A 20,119-nucleotide genomic window follows, 5' to 3' on the forward strand; every position below is an offset into this window, starting at 1 on the left:
GAATGTTGGAAATACTCAGCAAGTCAGACAGCATCTGTGGAGAAACAGAATTAACATTTCAGGTCAATGACCTTTCATCAGAACATCAATATTTGGCTTTTAGACAGGATGGGTCAGTACTGTCCCATCTAGCTGGCCTCCATGAGAGGTCCCAGATGAGGATGGCCTGGTCAGCCACATCAAAGGCTGCAGGCAGGTTGAGGATCTTTAGTTTTTGCACAGAGTCCTGTTGCATTTACCAGCTTTAAGAAAACACCATTTGTTCCTTTAAAATCACAAGCCTAGTCTCTGCACCTGCTGTCCCTCCAGCAACAGCTTAACAGATACCTGTAGATCTTCCTGAATTCTCTCTTCTGCACCCTCATTCCACAATGCACTTTACAATAATTTTTTAAAAAAATGTTCCCCAAACTTTTCTTTCTGTGCATTATTTTAATGTGTTAAGTTCTTCGTTTGTATGCACTGGGCCTTCACACCCTGGAGGATTGGCAATGACACACCCAATACTGTGTAACCATAGTGTTGTACCCACCTCCAGCTCTCCATTCTCCGCAGCATCATGCAGTGGCGTGCCACCCCAGTTATCCTTCAGTATCCCAGCCCCCATCCTTATTAATTGTTCCAAGACCTTGGCATGTCCTCCACTGGCAGCAAAATGCATTGCAGTTGCTCCCTCGTTGTCCTGCGCAGAGATATCAGTGTCGGTGAACGATTTCTGCATTACACATTGGAAGAGAAAAGGTTAAATGTGGCACAGGATAGATTCGGTACATATGTATGACAACAGCACGCAGTTACACATTCATGCAGATTCTTTATCTAAGGAACAATATACTTGTGATAGAGATTGAATCAGAGGATGGTCGGTTTGTCATATAAGAACAGATAAAGCAGACTGGGCCTATATACTCTTGAGAGAAAAGAATGAGTGATGATCCCATTAAAACTTATAAAGTTCTTACAGACCCTGACAGGGTAGATACAAAGTTGATGTTTCTCCTGGCTGGGGTGGGTCTCTAACTCAAAATAAGGGGTTAGCCATTTAGGACTGAGATGAAAAATTTCTTCATCTGCCTGGAAGTGAATCTTTGGAATTCTCTGTTCAAAAGGGCTGTGGAAACTCAGTCAATGAGGATATTCAAATTGTAGATGGGTAGATTTCTGGATATTGAAGGAATCAAGAGATACCTATACAAGCAATTGAATTGCCAAGGTATAGAAGGCTACAGAGCAAGTGCTTGCAACTGGGATTAGTATAGATGGGTGGATGGCTGGCATGGACGGAGGGGGTTGCGGGCTGTATGACTCTATAAATCACTATGGGGATAGCATGGAAAATGGAGCTGAGGTAAAAGATCAGCTGTGATCTTAAAGAATGGTGAAGTAAGCACCAGGGGCCAAATTACCTGCTCCTATTTCTACTCCTTAATGCATAATCAGTCGAAGTTTGACAACAAGTGCAGAATGTACAGGTGATGTATGGTCCAGGGAGTGACAGGAAGGATCAGAGAAAGAGACTGAAGCAGAAGTATTTAGAAAAGCCGTAAAACGTGGTGCTGTCCAGGAGAGGTTACTGAAGCTGATGGCTGTGAAAGCAGGGCCAACATCGGTCACTTACAGTCCATAAAAGGCTGGCTGAGGAAAATTATACAAACATATCAAAACACGTCACAGCAGTTAGGAGCAGGAGGAGGCCATTTAGCTTCTCAAGTCCATTCTGCTGTTCATCAAGATTGAACTCAATGACTGAACTCCCCCAGCCCTCCAGGGTAAAGAATTCCAAAGATTCACATCCTCGAAACTTCATCTCAGTCCTAAACAATGTACTGCTTATTCTGAGACTCCTCAGTCAGGGTAAGCACCCTCCCTGTACCTAGCCAGTCTAGCCTTTAAGTAAGTTTAATAAGATTCCTCTCATTTTTCTAAACTCTAAAGAATACAGGCCTAGCCTACTTGACTTTTCCTGAAACTCTCCATCCCTAGAACCTGTCCGGTAAACCTTTACTTCACTGTGACAATTACACCCTTTAGTTAAAATGAGGAAAGCTGTACATGGTATTCCAGGTGCAGTCTTAGCAAGTCCCTATGTTTTCTCCTATGTTCAAATCCACTCATAATAAAGACCCACATACCTCTTGCCTTCCATGCTTGCTGCACCTGCATGGTAGCTCTCAGTGACTTGTATACGAGGACACCCAGGCCCCTTTGAACATTAATATTTCCCTATCTGTCACCAGTTTCAAAATATCCTGCTTTCCGTCTTGTGCACCAAAGTGAATGATCTCATATGTGTCCACATCATACTGGATCTGCTGTTCTCAAATACTCATCTCCTTGAAGGTTCTTTGCATCCTCCTCCCCACTCACAATATCACCTAGCTTTGTATCAAAACTAAACACATCTCTCACACACAAAAGCCATTTACACATATGGCATTTTCAAACATGCTGATACAGACATAACATACCTATCATACACATACAAACACACCAATGTACACACACTCACCAATATACATGTGCACCTAGATGCATACCACACACACTCTCCATGTTTACACACATACATCCACATACACACATATATACAACACACACATATACAACACACACACACACACACACACACACACACACACACACACACACACACACACACACACAATCTCACACTTTGATATGACAGCACATGAAAACCAGCAGCACAGCTCACCCTAAATGTTTGTCAGTATCCTATGAGCAAGGCTTGTATCCCTTGAATCAATGCCCCATGTCTCTTGACACAGTGCTATGAAAAGATGTCCTGCATCCATTCAGAGATGGCCATGTCCCATGAAACAATATTCCGCCTTGGTAGTCTCTAACCTGACGGCATGAACATCAATTTTTCTAAAGAAACAAAGGACTGCAGATGCTGGAATCTAGTAGAAAAACATGATGATGCTGGAGGAACTCAGCAGGCCAGGCAGCATCTGTGGAGAATGCTGCCTGGCCTGCTGAGTTCCACCAGCATCATCGTGTTTTTTCATCAATTTCTCTAACTTCCAGTAACCCTCTGTTTTCCCCTAGCCCACCGGCCCCAATACCCCTTCTCTTTCCCCTCCCCATCTCCCACACATTCCTCAATCCACTTCCCCTCCTCACCTCCTTCCCTTTATTCCTTGGCCACTGTCCTTTCCCATCAGATCCCATCTTCTTCAGCCCTTTGTCACCTATCACCTCCCAGCTTCTTACATCATTCCCACTCTCTCCCCTCTCCCCCACCTGCCTATCTTCCCCTCTCACCTGGATCCACCTATCACCTGCCAGCTCTTGCTCCACCCCTCCCCCACCCTTTTATCTTGGCTTCTCCCCTCTTCCTTTCCAGTCCTGATGAAGGGTCTCGACCCGAAACATTGACTCCCAATTCCCTCCATTGATGTTGTCCCATGAAACAATATCCTGTGTCCTGAATGATGCCACTGACATAATCAGATGAAGTTGCGATAATGACATTGACGTACCAGCCACAGCACCAGGGCACAGTGGCCCATCTGTGCCGCTGCATGAAGAACTGTCATCCCGTCATATGTTCGCAGGTTCAAATTGGCCTCACAGTCTTTGATGAGGAATTCAACTATGTGAAGGTGTCCTTCCTGACAGGCCAAGTAGAGGGGTGTGGCACCATTCTGAGTCTGCTTGTTCAAAGCCCTGAAGAGAAAAGGATAAACTTCAGTATGATTCCAGAGCCAGGTTCCAGAATAATGGCCAGGAAAAGTGTAAAACCATTGCAAGACCTTATGCTAGAAATTCCTCTGGTATCGCGCCGTGTATGCAAATTTGGCCCAGGCTAAGTTAGGGTCATATGATTGAGGATACCTCTCCCATTTGAACTCTGGCCCTACCAGCCAGTAGTATGCATTATATAATATTGGGTGCACAGCTCTTGCAGAATTGTAGCATGTGACCCACTGCCTTCTGTACAATGTTAGAGATTATCCAGTGTAGCAGATTCCAGAGTTTGTCTGGTTATGAAGAGGAAGCTGCTGCAATAAATGCTGCTTTGCTCAGTGCAAGTTCTTTCACAAATAAAGGATCTTTGTTAGTTTAAATCTTCCCTCACCTTTCAATATATTAGGGACTGAAAGAAAGAGGATACTGAGACAGAACTCAACCCCACTTCACACCTTACCCCAACAAGTTGATAGTCCCCCTCACCCAGTACCAACAAATTGCTTGTCTGGCCCAGCTCACCATTCAATCATGTGTCTGACCCACCACCAGAATCTAGCTGTGACCCGCTCCTTCACTCTCTGTCCTGCTCCTCTCCATCTTACTGTGTCCCCTTCTCTCACCGTCTGAACACCTGTCCCACTCCTTAATGTCTGATCGTCTGCCCGCTCCTCACTGTACGACCATCTGTCCCCCTCCCTCACTGTATGACTGTGTCCCACCCCCTCACCAACACTTGTATATACAATGTGAGCACTTCCCAGAAGGAGTCCTTGCTGTTGGAGTTAGAATAATGTAAGCACCCTTGTTTAAAGCTCCAGTGTACTGTAATAGTTATTGTGAGTAGAACAAACCAGAACTCCAGAGGTATCTAAAGTCCACCTTCAGATACATCAGTGCCTGTGAAACTGTGTGACAGAGAGTCAATGCCCAAGGAAATTCTCCTCAGGTGAGAATCAGTGTCACTGGAACTGTAGCTAAGTGGGAGGCAGTACCTGAAAATCACTGTAGAGCTATGATCCAGTAAGGGTCAGAGCCTGTACACGATACACAGAGAAAATAATTACAAGTATCATTGTACTCCAACATGAGTCTATGCACGTAGTAGTGTAGCAGTTAGCGTAACGCTATTACAGCACCAGCGACTGGGGTTCAATTCCCGCCGCTGTCTGTAAGGAGTTTGTACGTTCTCCCCGTGTCTGCGTGGGTTTCCTCTGGGTGCTCCGGTTTCCTCCCACATTTCAAAGATGTATGGGTTAGGAAGTTGTGGGCATGCTATGATGACACCAGAAGCGTGGTGACACGTGCAGGCTGCCCCCAGAACACGCTATACAAAGATGCATTTCACTGTGTATTTCAATGTACATGTGACTAATAAAGATATCTTATCTTATGTACAACTGTGCTCCAATGAGAGTCTGTTATTGTAGAACTGTACTCCAATGAGGTGTGACCATGGAAATGCTTCCTTAGGTGAGTCTCTGTGAAGTGTATTCTAGTAATCGTCTTACTTAAGGAAGTGTAACTCTTTCAGAGCCAGTACCTGTGGAACAGTACCCCAGTGAATGTCAATGTCCATAGATACAATGAACCCATTTGAAACCAAGCTTCACCCTCCCTACCTTTTCTGCTTCACTGGCAATCCTGCATTGTTCTACGAAGTCCATTACAACTCATCCCTGCAAAACTAAACAATACAACGTCCCGCAGTTCATGCTTCACAAAGACCTCTCTACTTACATGTTTATTATGAGGAAACATGTGATAGAAATGAGGTTGTTACCCTTGGAATGGATGAAGTTGAGGCAAGATTTAATTTATGTGCATAAGATTATTATGTCCATAGATACAAATCTAGAAGCACTTGATCCTATTGGATCTCAGAAGGCTAGAAAACTGCTTGCTTAGCACCAGGATTAGAGACTGCCAGGGAATACCTGGTGCATTAGGTTTTACCCAGAATGGAGATGAATGCCACCAGGTTACTCTACCTGAGAGTCACCCATGATAAAAAGCATGTTACAGCATTTAAGATGTCCCAAGTGTCACAGAAGGAGTGATTTTGACTGATAAATTCATAAGGGATTGTGACAGGAAGATCCTATTTCCTCTTGTAGGAAGGTCAATACCTGAGGGCACAGATTGAAAGTAATTGGATATTAGAACCGGAGCAGAAAGTTTGGGCTGGAACTCAGTGCCCAAAGGAATGTGGAGGCAGAGTCCTCATCCCATTTACTTAGACATGAACCTGAAGAGCTGAATCCTGCAAGGCTGTGAACCAAGTGGCAGGGCATGGCTTGAGCTGGATAGTCCTTATTTGGCTGGAATGGACACAATGATTCTGTTACATTCTGTGCTGTTAGTTTTATGATTGGATTCAATTGAGGGGCTGGAGTACCTTTGAAAAATTATCAGGGTTCCAGGGCATTCCTTGCAAACTCCAGATTTTCCCAGACTCAGGCCTGTGTGAGCACACCAAACCTGGGGTCTCTCGGGCCAGGAAGACAGAGATTCCAACAGGTATGAAATATGAAGTCTCCAGTCAGTTCCTGGGGAAAGTTTCCAGCTGTTATGGGATCAATGTTTAGCTGTTTAGATATCCGGTGCATAATGATCCTCATTAGTCCAAGATACAGAACTGTTCAAAGTTAAAAGAGGGACAAATAAAACATAATAAAGATTCAATCAATTCCTGAAAAAATCTGAAGGAAAATAAATGCATTCAGTGGGAATGTGAACAATTGCAAACATGACATTTATCACAAGGTGGCAGAAGATACCAGGGTTCTTCAGCTATGCCACAACTTGTCTTTTTAAAGAGGTGATGGTGACTTTCGAATTGCAAGAGATGTGGCAGTTTCCAGTAGCTTCAAGAATTTAAGCATTTGTCTGAAACTTACAAAACTCAAACTTAAGGCTTTATCTGTCAGAGACTTGAACCTAACACATTCAGGGTTACTTGCTAACCTGAAACATGATATATAAAAACAAATTTATCTTAAATCTAAGGGAATGTCAAACCCTGATCTCAGTTTAAAAAAGCTGCATTACAGAGTTTGGTTGCATATCAAGGAATAAAGTTTTAAATGGATAAACAGATGAGCCTTGAAAAAATTTGTCAGACTAACAGGAAATTGTTTATCTAGGAATTGGAAAAATGAACAAAGGCACAACATATAGGGATATTTTTAGATACTTTGGAATTTAAATAATTAAAGACTGTGCTGGTAAATTAATGTTTTAACGTTTTCATAGAAATGCTATGTTGGACAGAAAAGATTTTCTGCAGTTCTTGAATAAGATGAAATGTTAATTTTTAGATTCCAATGGGAAATCACTCCACTGAATGGAGAGTTTTCCAAAAATGTTTTAAGGTGAAATTAAATGACCTGAATGTCTGGGTTTAATCATTAGTTTGATTTTTAGAATCATAGAGACATACAGAACAGAAAAAGAAGTGATTGGTTGCAAGTGAGGTAATAGAATCATAGAGTCATAGAGCACAGAAAGCAGCCCTATGATTCATTGATCATAGAGTTACACAGCATGGAAACAGGCCCTTTGGCCCAATTCATCCATGCCAACCAAGATGCTTTTCTGAGTTCATCCCATCTGCCTGAGTTTGGCCTATATTCCCTTAAGCCTGTCCAAATTTTTTTTTAAACATTGTACCTGCCTCTATCTCCTTTGGCAGCTTGGTCCATATACCCACCACCCTCTGTGTGGAAAAACTTGCACCTTTGTTACCCTTTAAATCTTTCCCCCCTCACCTTAAACCTATGCGCTCTACTTTAGATGCCCATACACAGGGAAAAAGACTGTACCTTAGCCACCCCCCTCATAATTTTATAAACCTCTGTAATGTCACCCCTCAGCCTCCTTCGCTCCAGGGAGAACAGTCTCAGCCTATCCAACTCTCCTTATAATTCAAGCCCTCCAGTCCAGGCAACACCCTTGTTAATCTTCTCTGCAGCCTCTCTAACTTAATTACATCTTTCCTATAGCATGGTGACCAGAACTACACGCAATACTCCAAGTGTGGTCTAACCAGTGTTTGGTACAATTGTAACATGACATCCTAACACTTGTGTTCAATGCCACAGCCGATGAAGGCAAGCATGCCATACACCTTCTTCACCACCCCGTCTACTTTTGTTGTCACTTTCAGGAACTATGTACTTGTACCCCTATGTCTCTCTGTTCAACAACAGTCCACAGAACCCTGCCCTGCCTTGGATTAACTTTCCAAAATGCGTCAATTTGCACTTGTCTGAGTTAAGTTCCAGCCACCATCCCTTTGCCCACTTTCCCAGTTGGTTGATGTCCTGTTGTATTTAGACAACCTTCTTCACTGTCCACTATACCAATGTTAGTGTCATCTGCAAACTTATTAACCATGACATCTACCTTCTCATCCAAATCATTAATATTAATGAGAAACAACGGGGGACCTGCATGGAGACCTGCAGCACACACTGGTCACAGGCCTCCAATGTGAAAAACAATACTTCACTACCACCCTCTGACTCCTACCGCCAAGTCAATTTTATATTCAATTGGCTACCTCACCCTGGATCCCATGCGTTCTAACCTTCTGGACCGGCCTACCATGCAGGACCATGTCAAAGGCCTTGCTAAAAATCCATGTAGACTATTTCTAGGAATGCATCATTTAGACAATGTCTACCTGCCTTCCCTTGTCAATCCTCTTGGTCACCTCATCGAAAAACTCAATCAAATTCATGAGACATGATTTCCCACACACAAAGCCATGGTGACTATCCCTAATCAGCCATTTCCTTTCCAAATGCAAATGTCCTGTAGTACTCAATGAATCAAGTACCTATCCATACTAATCACATTTACCAACATGGTCCACAGCCTACTAATGGTTATTATGGCTCTGGAGAGAGATAACTGTTTAAAGATCAAGACATTGACACAAATCCAACAAGGAAACTGATTCTGAAACAATTAAGTTTGTCAAAACATTTGGGTACAATTCAAAGGAAGGATTTGAAAGGGGTACAATTTAAAGGAAAGATTTGAAAGGGGTAGAGCTTTAGGATTGAGGCAAAAGATAGTCAATACTTTGTAATGATTATCTATGGGGTGGAACTATTTGTAAAGGAGCCTCTCAAATAACATTTAAGTCCATTTTTGCCAGTGTAACTTTGACTGTGTATTGTTTATAGCATGACATTTTTTTAAAATGCTAATTGCAAGGAAAGTGCTGAAACAGAATTATGTTTAAAACTCATAGGATGTGAAAGCCAAAACTTCAGTTTAGGCTGTGGGACTGTGACATTCTGTTTGGCAGTTCAGATAGCCTGGGACAAAACACCTACTAAGAATAAGCTACCGAAATATGGCATTTGAGACAGGTAAAGCAGTGCCAGAGGACTGATTATGAGATAATGGGAATAAAGTAGGAGTTGAAATATCCAAAGGGCCACATTGCAGAAGCAAGTGATATTTGTCACCGAATTCTAAGCAATTAGCATAACGGGTGAAGCATTCTAGGAGTGCTTCAATTTGCAGAAGAGGAGAAAGTGCAAGTAATGAATGAAACAAAATCTATTTTTGAAAGGAAGAGAGTTAGGATATTTCTGAAAATTAGTTGCTTAGATCCTCCAAACCGTGTATCTGATCACCGTGATGGGACAGCAAATTGGGGCAGCACTGTCCAGTGGTTTACTTGGGCAAGTCGCCAAGTACCAAAAGAGGGGAGTTTATTTTACAGCAATTGGAATGTTGGTTCAGTGGGCAAAACATGTTGTAACAGAATAAATGTCCCCATCCTATTAAGTGTGTTTTCTGCAGTTGAAAACAGGCTAGTGAGTTCAAACAGTTGGATATGGATAAGGAAGACTGAATTGACTCACTGGCACCAAATGGGCAAGCTATGGGACCACCCACTGGAATGTTTTCTAAGACAAAAGGGACACAGGCTTCTTCCTAAATGTTCTATGTTCTAAAGCAATTAACCTCTGCAGGGATACAGAAAGAGTTGATAGCTTTGGGAAACTACATGGCCATCAGATCAAATGCAGCTAAGAGTGGTAACAAGCTTGTTGAGTACAAATGGCAGTTGTAAAAGTGTAACGTTGTTTGATTGGTTGAATCAAAAAGCTATTTTGTTATGATCGGATACAGCCCACGGACAGAATTTTCAATTCTGATTTGTCAAAAAATATTAGTTAAGAGTTTAATAGACTAATCAAGAAAATGATGTGCCATCTTAGAATTGGATGATACAGGTCAAAGTGATTATGCTTAGTGCATAATACATTGTATGAGTTGAGATTTTTTAAGTCATTCTGGAACTCTGTATCTGGGTGGCTTTTTTGAATATGCTTGAATAAACCAGTGAACAAAGAAACCCAAGTTTCAGCAGATGCCTGTGAGTGTCCAGAGTGATTCAACTCCCTCAACAAAGGACAGGAATTTGCCACTGTTTGTTGAAGAGATTCACTGTTCTTTGATCTATTACATTAGTCAGGCAGCAAAGATATCCTGAGTCTGGGGATGTCAGGGGTGGTGGGGTCGAGGTGGGAACAGATGGTCGGTGCACATGTGGAGATCCGGTAGTCTAAAGATATGAATTGTAAAGGTGGAAGTTTAAAACATCTGAACTGAATTAAAAAGACATAGACCAGAACAAATGGAACATTTCATTGCCCAACAAGTTGAAGAGTGTGACACCTACCCCCAGAGCTAATAGGTTTAGTAGCACTGACTCATATTCCCCGAATGCCTGATTCTGTGTTGGACTCGCCCACATGCTGAGCTACTTAAAGATTTAACTGAACTGGGAATTCAACCCAGCAACAAATGTAGTGTATCATATAACTGGAGTAAGAAAGGACCTGTATGGCTCTGACTGCCCCTAGCTGTGTAATCATCTCCATCTCCCTAACTCTCTTCATTCAAGATCCTCCTTAATACCTAACCCTTGGGCCAATCTTTTGGTCAGCCATCCTTACTTCTCCTCACGTGGCTCGTTGTCAGCTCCTGTTTAATTATAGTCCTCTTCAGTGCATTGGGGTCTTTAACTATGAGTAGGACTTTCAGTGCAGTACTAACTTTTGAGGTGGATGGCAATCCAAGAGTGCATCAAATGTAAGTGAGGCCTGCAACCGGGACATTGAAATATTTCTTAAAGTACATAATAGCTGTCCATGAATCTTGGACTCTGAGCCAAATTGGTTTCCTCAAACTGGGTAGTCCACGTGATCTGAACTGGTTTTAATCGCCCAAGGTGATCAGAGGGAAATTTTCTGGAGTTTTTTTTCACCTATTCTCCCTGGGATTTTTCAGTTGTATTTCATTCTCAGGAGAAAATCGGATGTCTCTGTCATACAGTCACAAAGTTATAGAGTCATACAGCACAGAAATAGGGATTTCAGCCTGCCACGTCCCTGCCAACTATTAAGTACCTATCTATACTCGTCACTGAAGTTCAATGCAGCCAATGATAAGTCTCTGTGGGGAAGGACCACAGTTAAGGCTCCTTCTGCTGCCACACATGGAGGGGCAGAGTCGGGTGGGGAAGCCTCTCGAACAATGAAAAGGGCGTATCACCCCAAGGGGCCACATGAGTGGCATGGTCCTATGTTTGTTTGTTTTTTCTTTAAAAAAAGTTTACACCACTGAATGTAAGGACCATGAATGTAAAAGCTTTTTACACGGTTTCTTCCTTTATATATATTTTCTATTATGAATAAAGTTTATTTTTGAAATTTAAAAAAATTCTTTCCTCCAACAGATGCTGCTTGCCCCAATGAGTTCCTCCTGCAGTCTGTTGCTCCAGATTCCAGCATCTGCAGTCTCTTGTGTCTCTGATCTATACTAATGCCATTTACCAGCACTTGATCCAGAGCACACTCAGCCCTGGCAATTCAAGTACAGGAAGGAGACAGAGAGACTAGTGACATGGTGTCAATACAACCTTTCCCTCAATGTCAGCAAAAAACAAACTTGTCTCTGACTACAGGAAGGGCGACAGTGCACATGCTCCTGTCTACATCAACGGTGCTAAGGTAGAGAGGGTTGAAAGCTTCAAGTTTCTAGGAGTATACATCACTAATAGCCTGTTCTGGTCCAACCATGTCGACACCATGGCCGAGAAAGTGCACCAATGCCTCAGGAAGCCAAAGAAATTTGGCATATCCCCTTTGACCCTCACCAATTTTTATTAATGCACCACAGAAAGCATCCTATCCGGATGCATCACAGGTTGGTATGGCAACCGCTCTGCCCGTGACCATAAGAAACTGAGGAGACTTGTGGATACAGCTCAGCACATCACGGAAACCAGCCTCCCCTCCTCTCCCCTCCCATCGGAGATAAGATACAAAAGCCTGAAAGCACATAGCACCAAGCTCAAGGACGGCTTCTATCCTGTTGTTATAAGAATATTGAACAGTCCCCTAGTATGATAAGCTGGATTCTTGACCTCACAATCTACCTTGTTATGATGTTGCACCTTATTGTCAACCTGCACTGCACTTCCCCTGTAACTGAAACACTTTATTCTGCATTCTGTTATTGCTTTACCTTGTACTATTTCAATGCACTGTTGTAATGAAATGATATGTATGGACGGGATGCAAGACAAGTTTTTCACTGTGCCTTGGTACATGTGGCAATAATAAACCAATTTACCAATTTACTCATTCAGCTCCTTCTCAAATGTTGTGAGAGTTCCTGCCTCCGCCACCTTCTCAGGCAATGTGTTCCAGATTGCAACCACCCTCTTGGTGAAAAAAAGAATTCTTCTTCAGATTCCCTCTAAATCTCCTCACCCTAAAGCTATGCTCACTGGCTTGTTTCTTTCAATCTACCCTATCTATGTCTCTCCTCTATCAGGTCCCCCCTGAGCTTCCTCTGCTCCGAGGAAACAAATCCAGCTTATCCAGTCTCTCCCCATCCCAGGCAACATCATGGTGAATCTCTCTGCACCTTATCCAGTGCAATCATGTCCTTCATACAGTGTGGTGATCAGAAATGCACACAATATTTCATCTATGGCCTAACTAATGTTTTAAAAAGTAGTACCAAGACCTTCCTGCTCTATTTTATGCTCTGGATTATGAAGGCAAGCACCCCATATGCCTTCTTCACCACCGTGCTGCCTCCTTCAGGAATCTTCGATCTGGACGAGGGTGACTAGGGAGAGAATAGGTCCCCTTAAAGATCAGCATGTCCGTCTATGTGGGGAGTCACAGGAGATGGGCAAGATATTTAATGAATATTTCTTATCAGTTTGTATTGTGGAGAAAATGATGGATGCAAAGGAAATGAGTGATAACGTCTTGGACCACATATGAATGACCAGAGAGGAAATATTGGTGGCCATGGAGCGCATTAAGGTGGATAAATCCCCAGGCCTTGACTGAGGCATCCTCGGACCTTGTGGGAAGCTGGGGAAGAAATTGCAGAGGTCCTTGAAGAGATATTTGCTTTATCGTTAGCCACTAGTGAAGTTCAGGAAGACTGTAGGGTGGCTAATGTTGTACCATTATTTAAGAAGGGCAGCAAAGACAAGCCAGGGAACTACAGTGGGTGAGTCTGCCATCAGTGGTGGATAAGTTACTGGAGGGGATTCTGAGGGACAGGATCTACCAGCATTTGGATAGGTAAGGTCCAATTAGGGATAGTTAGCAGGGCTTTGTGCATGGGAAATTGTGTCTGACAAATCTCGTAGAGTTTTTGGAAGCGGTATCAAAGAGGATAGATGAGGGTAAGTCAGTTGACATTGTCTAATATAAACCTTAGTAAGGCCTTTGATAAGGTCCCACATGACAGGCTGGTCTGAAAGGTTAGATCGCATGGAATCCAGGGGGAGGTAGCTAATTAGATTTGTAATTAGCTCAATGGTAGGAATCAGAGAGTGACGGTCAAAGGTTGTTTTTTGGACTGGAGGCCTGTGACTAATGGTGTGCCACAGGGGTCAGCGCTGGGACCTTTGTTGTTTATTACTTATATAAATGATTTGGATGTGAATATTCAAAGTATGGTTAGTAAATTTGCAGATGATGCTAAAATAGGTGGTGTTGTGGACAGACAAAAATTACAAGAGTATCTTGATCAGCTAGGTAAGTGGGTTGAAGATTGGCAAGTTGCTTTCAATTTGGATAAGTGTGAAGTGTTTCAATTTGGGAAGTCAAAGAGGGTAGGACTTGTACAGTGAATAGTCGGGCCCAGGGGAGTGTTGTGGAACAGAGGGACCGAGGAGTACAGGTACATAGTTTGCTGAAAGTGGCGTCACAGGCTGGCAGGGTGGTACTGAAGACGTTTGGCATGCTGGCCTTCATCAGTCAAGGGCATTGAGTATAGGAGCTGTAACATTATGTTGCAGTTGTACAAGACATTGGTGAGACTGCACTTGGAGTTTTGGTCACTCTGTTAAAGGAGAGACTCCATTAAACTGGAAAAAGTGCAGAGAAGATTTAAGAGGATGCTGCCAGAACTCGAGGGCCTGAGTTATCAGGGAGGGGATGGGCAGCTAAGGGCTTTAATTGTTTCCTTGGAACATAGGAGATTGAGGGGTGACCTTATAGAGGTGTATAAGATCATGAGGGGTATAGATAGGCTTTATAGATAGGCACATAGTCTTTTTCCCAGTGACAGAGAACTAAAAACTAGAAGGCATAGGTTTAAGGTGAGAGGTGAAAGATTTAAAGGAGACCTGAGGGACAACTTGTTTATGCAGAGGGTGGTGTGTGTATGGAATGAGCTGCCAGAGGAGGTGGTTGAGGTAGGTACAGTAACAAAATTTAAAAGGCATTTGGATAAGTACATGGACAGGAGGGGTTCAGAGGGATATGGGCCAAACACGGGCAGATGAGACTAGCTTGGGGGGTACAATGGTCGGCATGGGTGAGTTGGGCCGAAGGGCCTGTTTCCATGTTGTATTACTCTGTGACTCTATGACTTTTACACCAATATCTCATTGTTCCCCAATACTCCTTAGGGCTCGACCTTTCATGGTATATGTTCTACCCTTATTAACCCCAACATCCCCCCCCCATCTCCCCTACACACAAATGCATCATTTCACACTTGTCAGGATTAAATTCCATCTGCCATTACCCTGCTTTACTCACCAGCTGATCAATGTCATTCTGTAGCCTAAGACTAGTCTCCCCACTATCAACACCACCACCAGTTTTCATGTCATCTGCAAACTTAATGAACATACTTCTGACATTCACATCGAAGTCATTAATGTATATAACAAACAGCAAGGGTCCAAGCACTGATCCCTGTGGTACATGCTACTCATAGGCTTCCAATCACAAAAGCAACCTTCCCCATCACTGTTTCCTATTACCAAGCCAATTTTGGATCCAATTGTCAACTTGCCTTGGACCCCATGAGTTCTAAACTTTCTGAACTAGCCTTCCATGTGAAACCTTGTCAAAGTCCTTACTGAAGTCCATGTAAACCCCATCAAACTGTTGTCCTCATCAATATATTTGGTTATCTCTTCAAAAATCTCAATTAAATTAGTCGGACAGGATCTGGTACTAATAAGTCTGTGCTGACTATCCCTGCCTTTCTAAGTTAGGATTAATCTTGTCCCTCAGATTTTTTTTCCAATAACTTCCTACCACTTACATTAGACTAACTGGCTCCTCCTTATTGTTTTTCTTGAATAAATTGACTCTTCCAGTCATCTGGTACCTCTCCTGTGGCCAGTGGAGATTTAAATATCTCCATCAGGGCCCCAACTATCTCCTCCCTTGCCCCCATAATAGCCTGGGATATATTTCATCAGACACTGGAGATTTATCCACCTTCATGCCTGCTAAGATATCTAATACCTCCTCCTTTTTAACTCTTAACATGCTCTGGAATTTCACCATTTCAAATGACATCTCTGCCCCCCCTTTTGTTTTCCCTTATTCCTGTGGCCCCCTCACTTCTTCTCTTTCCCCTCATACACCCTCATGACCTGCCCATCTATTCACCACCTCTTTCCCTTTATTCCATGGTCTACTACCCTCTCCTACTGGATTCCTTCTTCTTTAGCCCTTTGCCTCTTCTCCTATCACCTCTCAGCTTCTTACATCACTCCCTTTCATCCCCCTTCCCCCACCCACCTACCTTCCCCTTCTCACCTGGACTCACCTATCACCTGCCACCCTGTGCCCTCTCTCAACCTTCTTATTCTGGCTTCGGCCCTCTTCCTTTCCAGTCCTGATGAAGGAACTTGACTCGAAATGTCAACTGTTTATATCCCTCCATAGATGCTGCCTGTCCTGCTGAGTTCCTCCAGCATTTTGTGTGTGTTGCTCCAGATTCCAGCACCTGCAGAATCTCCAGCATCTGCAGAATCTCCAGCATTGTCTCTGACCACAATGTCTTTCTCCTTACTGAATACAGATGAAAAGTATTCATTTCAGACCTCGCCCACATCCTCTAACTCCACTCATGAATTGCCTCTTTGGTCCCTACAAGGCCCATTTTTCCTTGGTAACCTTCTTGCTCCTGGTATAAAATGCCTTGGGATTTTCCTTATTCTGATCTGTGGCCCCTCTTTGCCCTTCTAATTTCATTTTTAAGCACCCCCTATACTCTCTCTCTAATCCTGAAGAGCCTCTAGTGTTTTCAGTACACTATACCTACCAAATGCTTTCTTTTTTTTCCTTACTGAACTCTCAAAATCCCTTGATATCCAGGGTTCCCTGAACCTGCCATCCCTTGCCCGAACACTTTGGCCTTGAACTCACACTATTTCACTTTTAAAAGATTTACCTGCAAGTAGCTGTTGCCAGTGTACATTTGCCAGATGCTGTCCAATGATATTAAAATCAGCCTTGGCCCACTTCAGGCACTTGTTTCCTGGACTATCCTTATCTCTTTCCATAACTACTTTGAAACTTACTGAGTTACAGTCACAAACCCCAAAGTCCTTGCCCACTGACAGTTCATCCACTTGCCCTGCTCATTCCCTAAGATTAGGTCCAATACTGCACCATCCCTACTGGGACAATTTACTTATTGGCACAAAAAGCTCTCCTGGATGCACTTTAAAAATTTCACCCCACCTAAATCCTTTCACACAAAGGTGATCCCAATTAATATTGGGGAAACTGAAATTATCTACTGCAACAATCCTAGTTCTCCTACACCTGTGTGAGTTGCCTACATATCTGCTCCTCTATCTCCCACTGACTGTTGGGAGGCCTATAATATAATCCCAGCAAAGTGATCACCCCTTTTTTTATTTCTAACTTCCACCCATATGACCTCATTGGAAGATACTTCTAAGACATCCTCCCTCATTACTGCAGGGATGACTTCCTTGATCAATAAGGCAATGCCCCCTTTCGTTTTTACATCCCTCCCTATCAATCCTGAAACTTCCATAGCCTGGAATGTTCAGTTGCCAGTCCTGCCCTTCTTTCAACCGGATCTCAGTCTTGCAAAAATATCTCAGCCCGGTAAGGCAACTGCTCTGCTCTTGACCAAATGAACCTGCAAAGAGTGCTAAACACAGCCTGGTCCATCACAGGCTCGACACTTCCTCCCTCCCAGCCCATCCTCATGGTGCATTGCTTCAAGAAGGCTAGTAGTATCATCAAGGATGCCTGCCACCCTGGCCTTTCCCTTGTCTCTCTTCTACCTTCTGGGAGATGATACAGGAGCTTGAAAGCCCAGACATCCAGACTTAAGAACAGCTTCTTCCCCACTGCTATCAGACTCCTGAACCTATCACCTCTTTCACACCCTCTTCCCAGTAGTACTGCCACATTATTGTTCATTATTGTCAATTTTGTATTCTTTTTGCACTCCTTCAGACTGCACTACAATCTATGCACCATTCTGTTGTTTTGTGTTCATTGGTGTATTTATTGTTATTTATTATTACTGTTTACTCTGTGAGCTTCACGTGAGCAAGGAATTTCATTGCACCCTGACGTATATGACAGTAAACTAATCTAATCCAATCACATTCCCACATACTGATCAACAATCCAAGTTCATCTGTTTTACCAAAGGGTCCTTGCATTAAAATAGACGCAGTTTAGCATTTCAATCCTCCCATATCTTGGTGTTCTTGATGTTCCAGGCATCACAAGTGTGGAGCAAGCTTGACGGGTCAGCTTTCTTGCCCATCATTTTTACAGAAACAGACAAGATGCTGGAGGAACTCAGCAGGTCAAGAAGCATCTATGAGGGGAAAAGAACAATCGACGTTTCAGGCCGAGACACTTCATCAGGACTGGAAGGAAAGAGGGCAGAAGCCAGAATAAAAGGGTAGGGGGAGGGGTAGGAGCACGAGCTGGCAGGTGATAGGTCATTTTTACACATTTGTTTGTTAATCAATCTTTAAAAGTGTGAGTTGTTAAATAAAGAAGACATTGTTTCATTCTTCTGGTACAGGCTTCTGATGCAGTAACTTTCAGATGAAGCAAAGGTCCTTATCATTGCTACGTTTGGGAACCATGCAATGAGTTTCCTGGCATACAACAAAGAGCACTTCCAAAACAGTCCATTTTAATTTAAGTTTTAGGGTAATTCTTCCTCCTTTGAAGTGTCTTTCTCTCCTCGCTCCCTCAGTTCTGTTAGCCATTACAGCGGGTGGACAGTGTCTTATCAGGATGCTTCTGATGTGGTTGCACACCATCTGTAGTGAGCTCGTTGGTCTCTGATGGGAAAGTGGCAGAGATGGAGACACTAGAGACTGCAGATGCTGGAATATGAAGCAAAAATAAACTGTTGGAGAAACTCAGTGGGTCAGGCAGCATCTGTGAAGGTAAAGGGATGGTCGATGTTTCAGGTTGAGACCCTGCATTAGGACTGCACGGATGCTGGGAATGAAAGTGAGCTGACAGCTCCTGATTACTAACCAGGGATACAAAAGAAATTTGAAATAATATCTGGGATTTTCTGTTGTTATTTCACTGTGCTAGGATCTCTGCAGGAAAGAGGATTGTGGCTGGGTGTCAGATCCAGGAAGGGGTGGGCAAAGCTCTCATATTTGGTTGGATAGTCAGTCCACAAAGATGGTGTTCAACTTAATGAAAAATCAAGGAGGTGCTGTTGTGAATACCTGCTCAGAAATTGGGCTGTGATTGGGGAAATGAGATGTGCTTCCATCAATGATGTATCAGGAAGATGGATGTGTGTGATACCATGACCAGTGTTTGGAAAGCTGTATTTACACAAAGCATGCTGCCATTCAGGATAACCATCGACATGCGCTGTGCAAAAGCTCACAACATCCTGAAGCAGTCTGTTGCAGTCATGATAATCACACACATGTACAACACTTAACATCAGTGACGGGAGGGGAATTCATCCAGTTTAACTGTTTATTAGTGGTTGCTACATCCTGTTTGCTCAGCCAATTTCCTGAGCTGCTTCTCCCAGAAGCAGAGATCTGGGAGCTTGACTGTTCACAAGGTTTGAATCCTCACTGGTAGTTGCCAACTACCCCACTCTGGACAAAGACTCAGGAAACCAAACCTACATTGTAACTTTTTAAAAATGTATTCCCTTTTCAGCATCAGGGCGTAACTTGCAAGGCCAGTATTTATTGCCCATCCCTCATTACCCCTGAGGAGACAGTGGTGAGCTGTCTTCTTGAACCACTGAAATCCTACCGGTGAAGATGTTCCAATACCAGTTCAAAATTGAGTCCCAGACCAGCCATCAGTTGTGGCAGGGATTACATGCTATAACGGGCTACAAAACAAAGTCAGGCAACATCGCCAACAACACCGCATCCCTTCCCGATGAGTTTAACACATTCTAAGCATGTTTTGAACAGAAGGGGAATGCAATGTCACCACCTGCCCTGAAAGCCTCCAATGCACCTGAACCCATGCTCACCGTTGCAGATGTAAGGTCAGTCTTCCAAAGAGTGAACCTGTGGAAAGCATCTGGCCCAGATGGTGCCCCGGCTGTGTCCTTGGATCCTGCGCAGATCAGATGGCAGGGGTATTTGCAGACATTTTTAACCTCTCCCTGCTTCAATCTGAGGTTCCCACCTAGTTTAAGAAGACCACTACAATCCTGGTACCTAAGAAAAACAAGGTAACGTGCCTTAATGACTACCGCCTGGTGGCTCTGAGATCCACCATCATGAAGTGCTTCAAGAGGCTGATTATGACACACATTAACTCCAGCCTCCCAGACAACCTTGACCGACTGCAATTCGCCTACCGCTGAAACAGGTCTACAGTGGATGCCATCTCCCTGGACCTACACTCATCTCTGGAGCATCTGAACAGTAAAGACACCTACATTGGACTATTGTTTATTGACTACAGCTCCATTTTCAATACTATAATTCCAAGCAAACTCATCGCCAAACTCTGAGACCTGAGACTCAACACCTCCCTCTGCAACTGGATCCTTGACTTCAATCAGTGAGGATAGGCACCGACAC

The 20,119-nt window shown here is 43.4% G+C and overlaps 1 protein-coding gene across 1 annotated transcript in view; it reads right to left on the reverse strand.

Annotated features, from left to right (window-relative positions):
- LOC127572089 (espin-like protein) overlaps positions 1–20,119 on the reverse strand; it is a 72,408-nt gene that overhangs the window by 42,903 nt on the left and 9,386 nt on the right. The window contains exons 3-4 of the mRNA XM_052018961.1: positions 3,504–3,690; positions 533–715 (exon numbers count right to left, since the gene is read on the reverse strand). Coding sequence (XP_051874921.1) covers positions 533–715; positions 3,504–3,690 — 370 coding nt within the window. The remainder of the gene's footprint in view (positions 1–532; positions 716–3,503; positions 3,691–20,119) is intronic.

The sequence above is a fragment of the Pristis pectinata genome, chromosome 6 (genome assembly GCF_009764475.1).
Source record: "Pristis pectinata isolate sPriPec2 chromosome 6, sPriPec2.1.pri, whole genome shotgun sequence".
NCBI classification, from domain to species: domain Eukaryota; kingdom Metazoa; phylum Chordata; class Chondrichthyes; order Rhinopristiformes; family Pristidae; genus Pristis; species Pristis pectinata.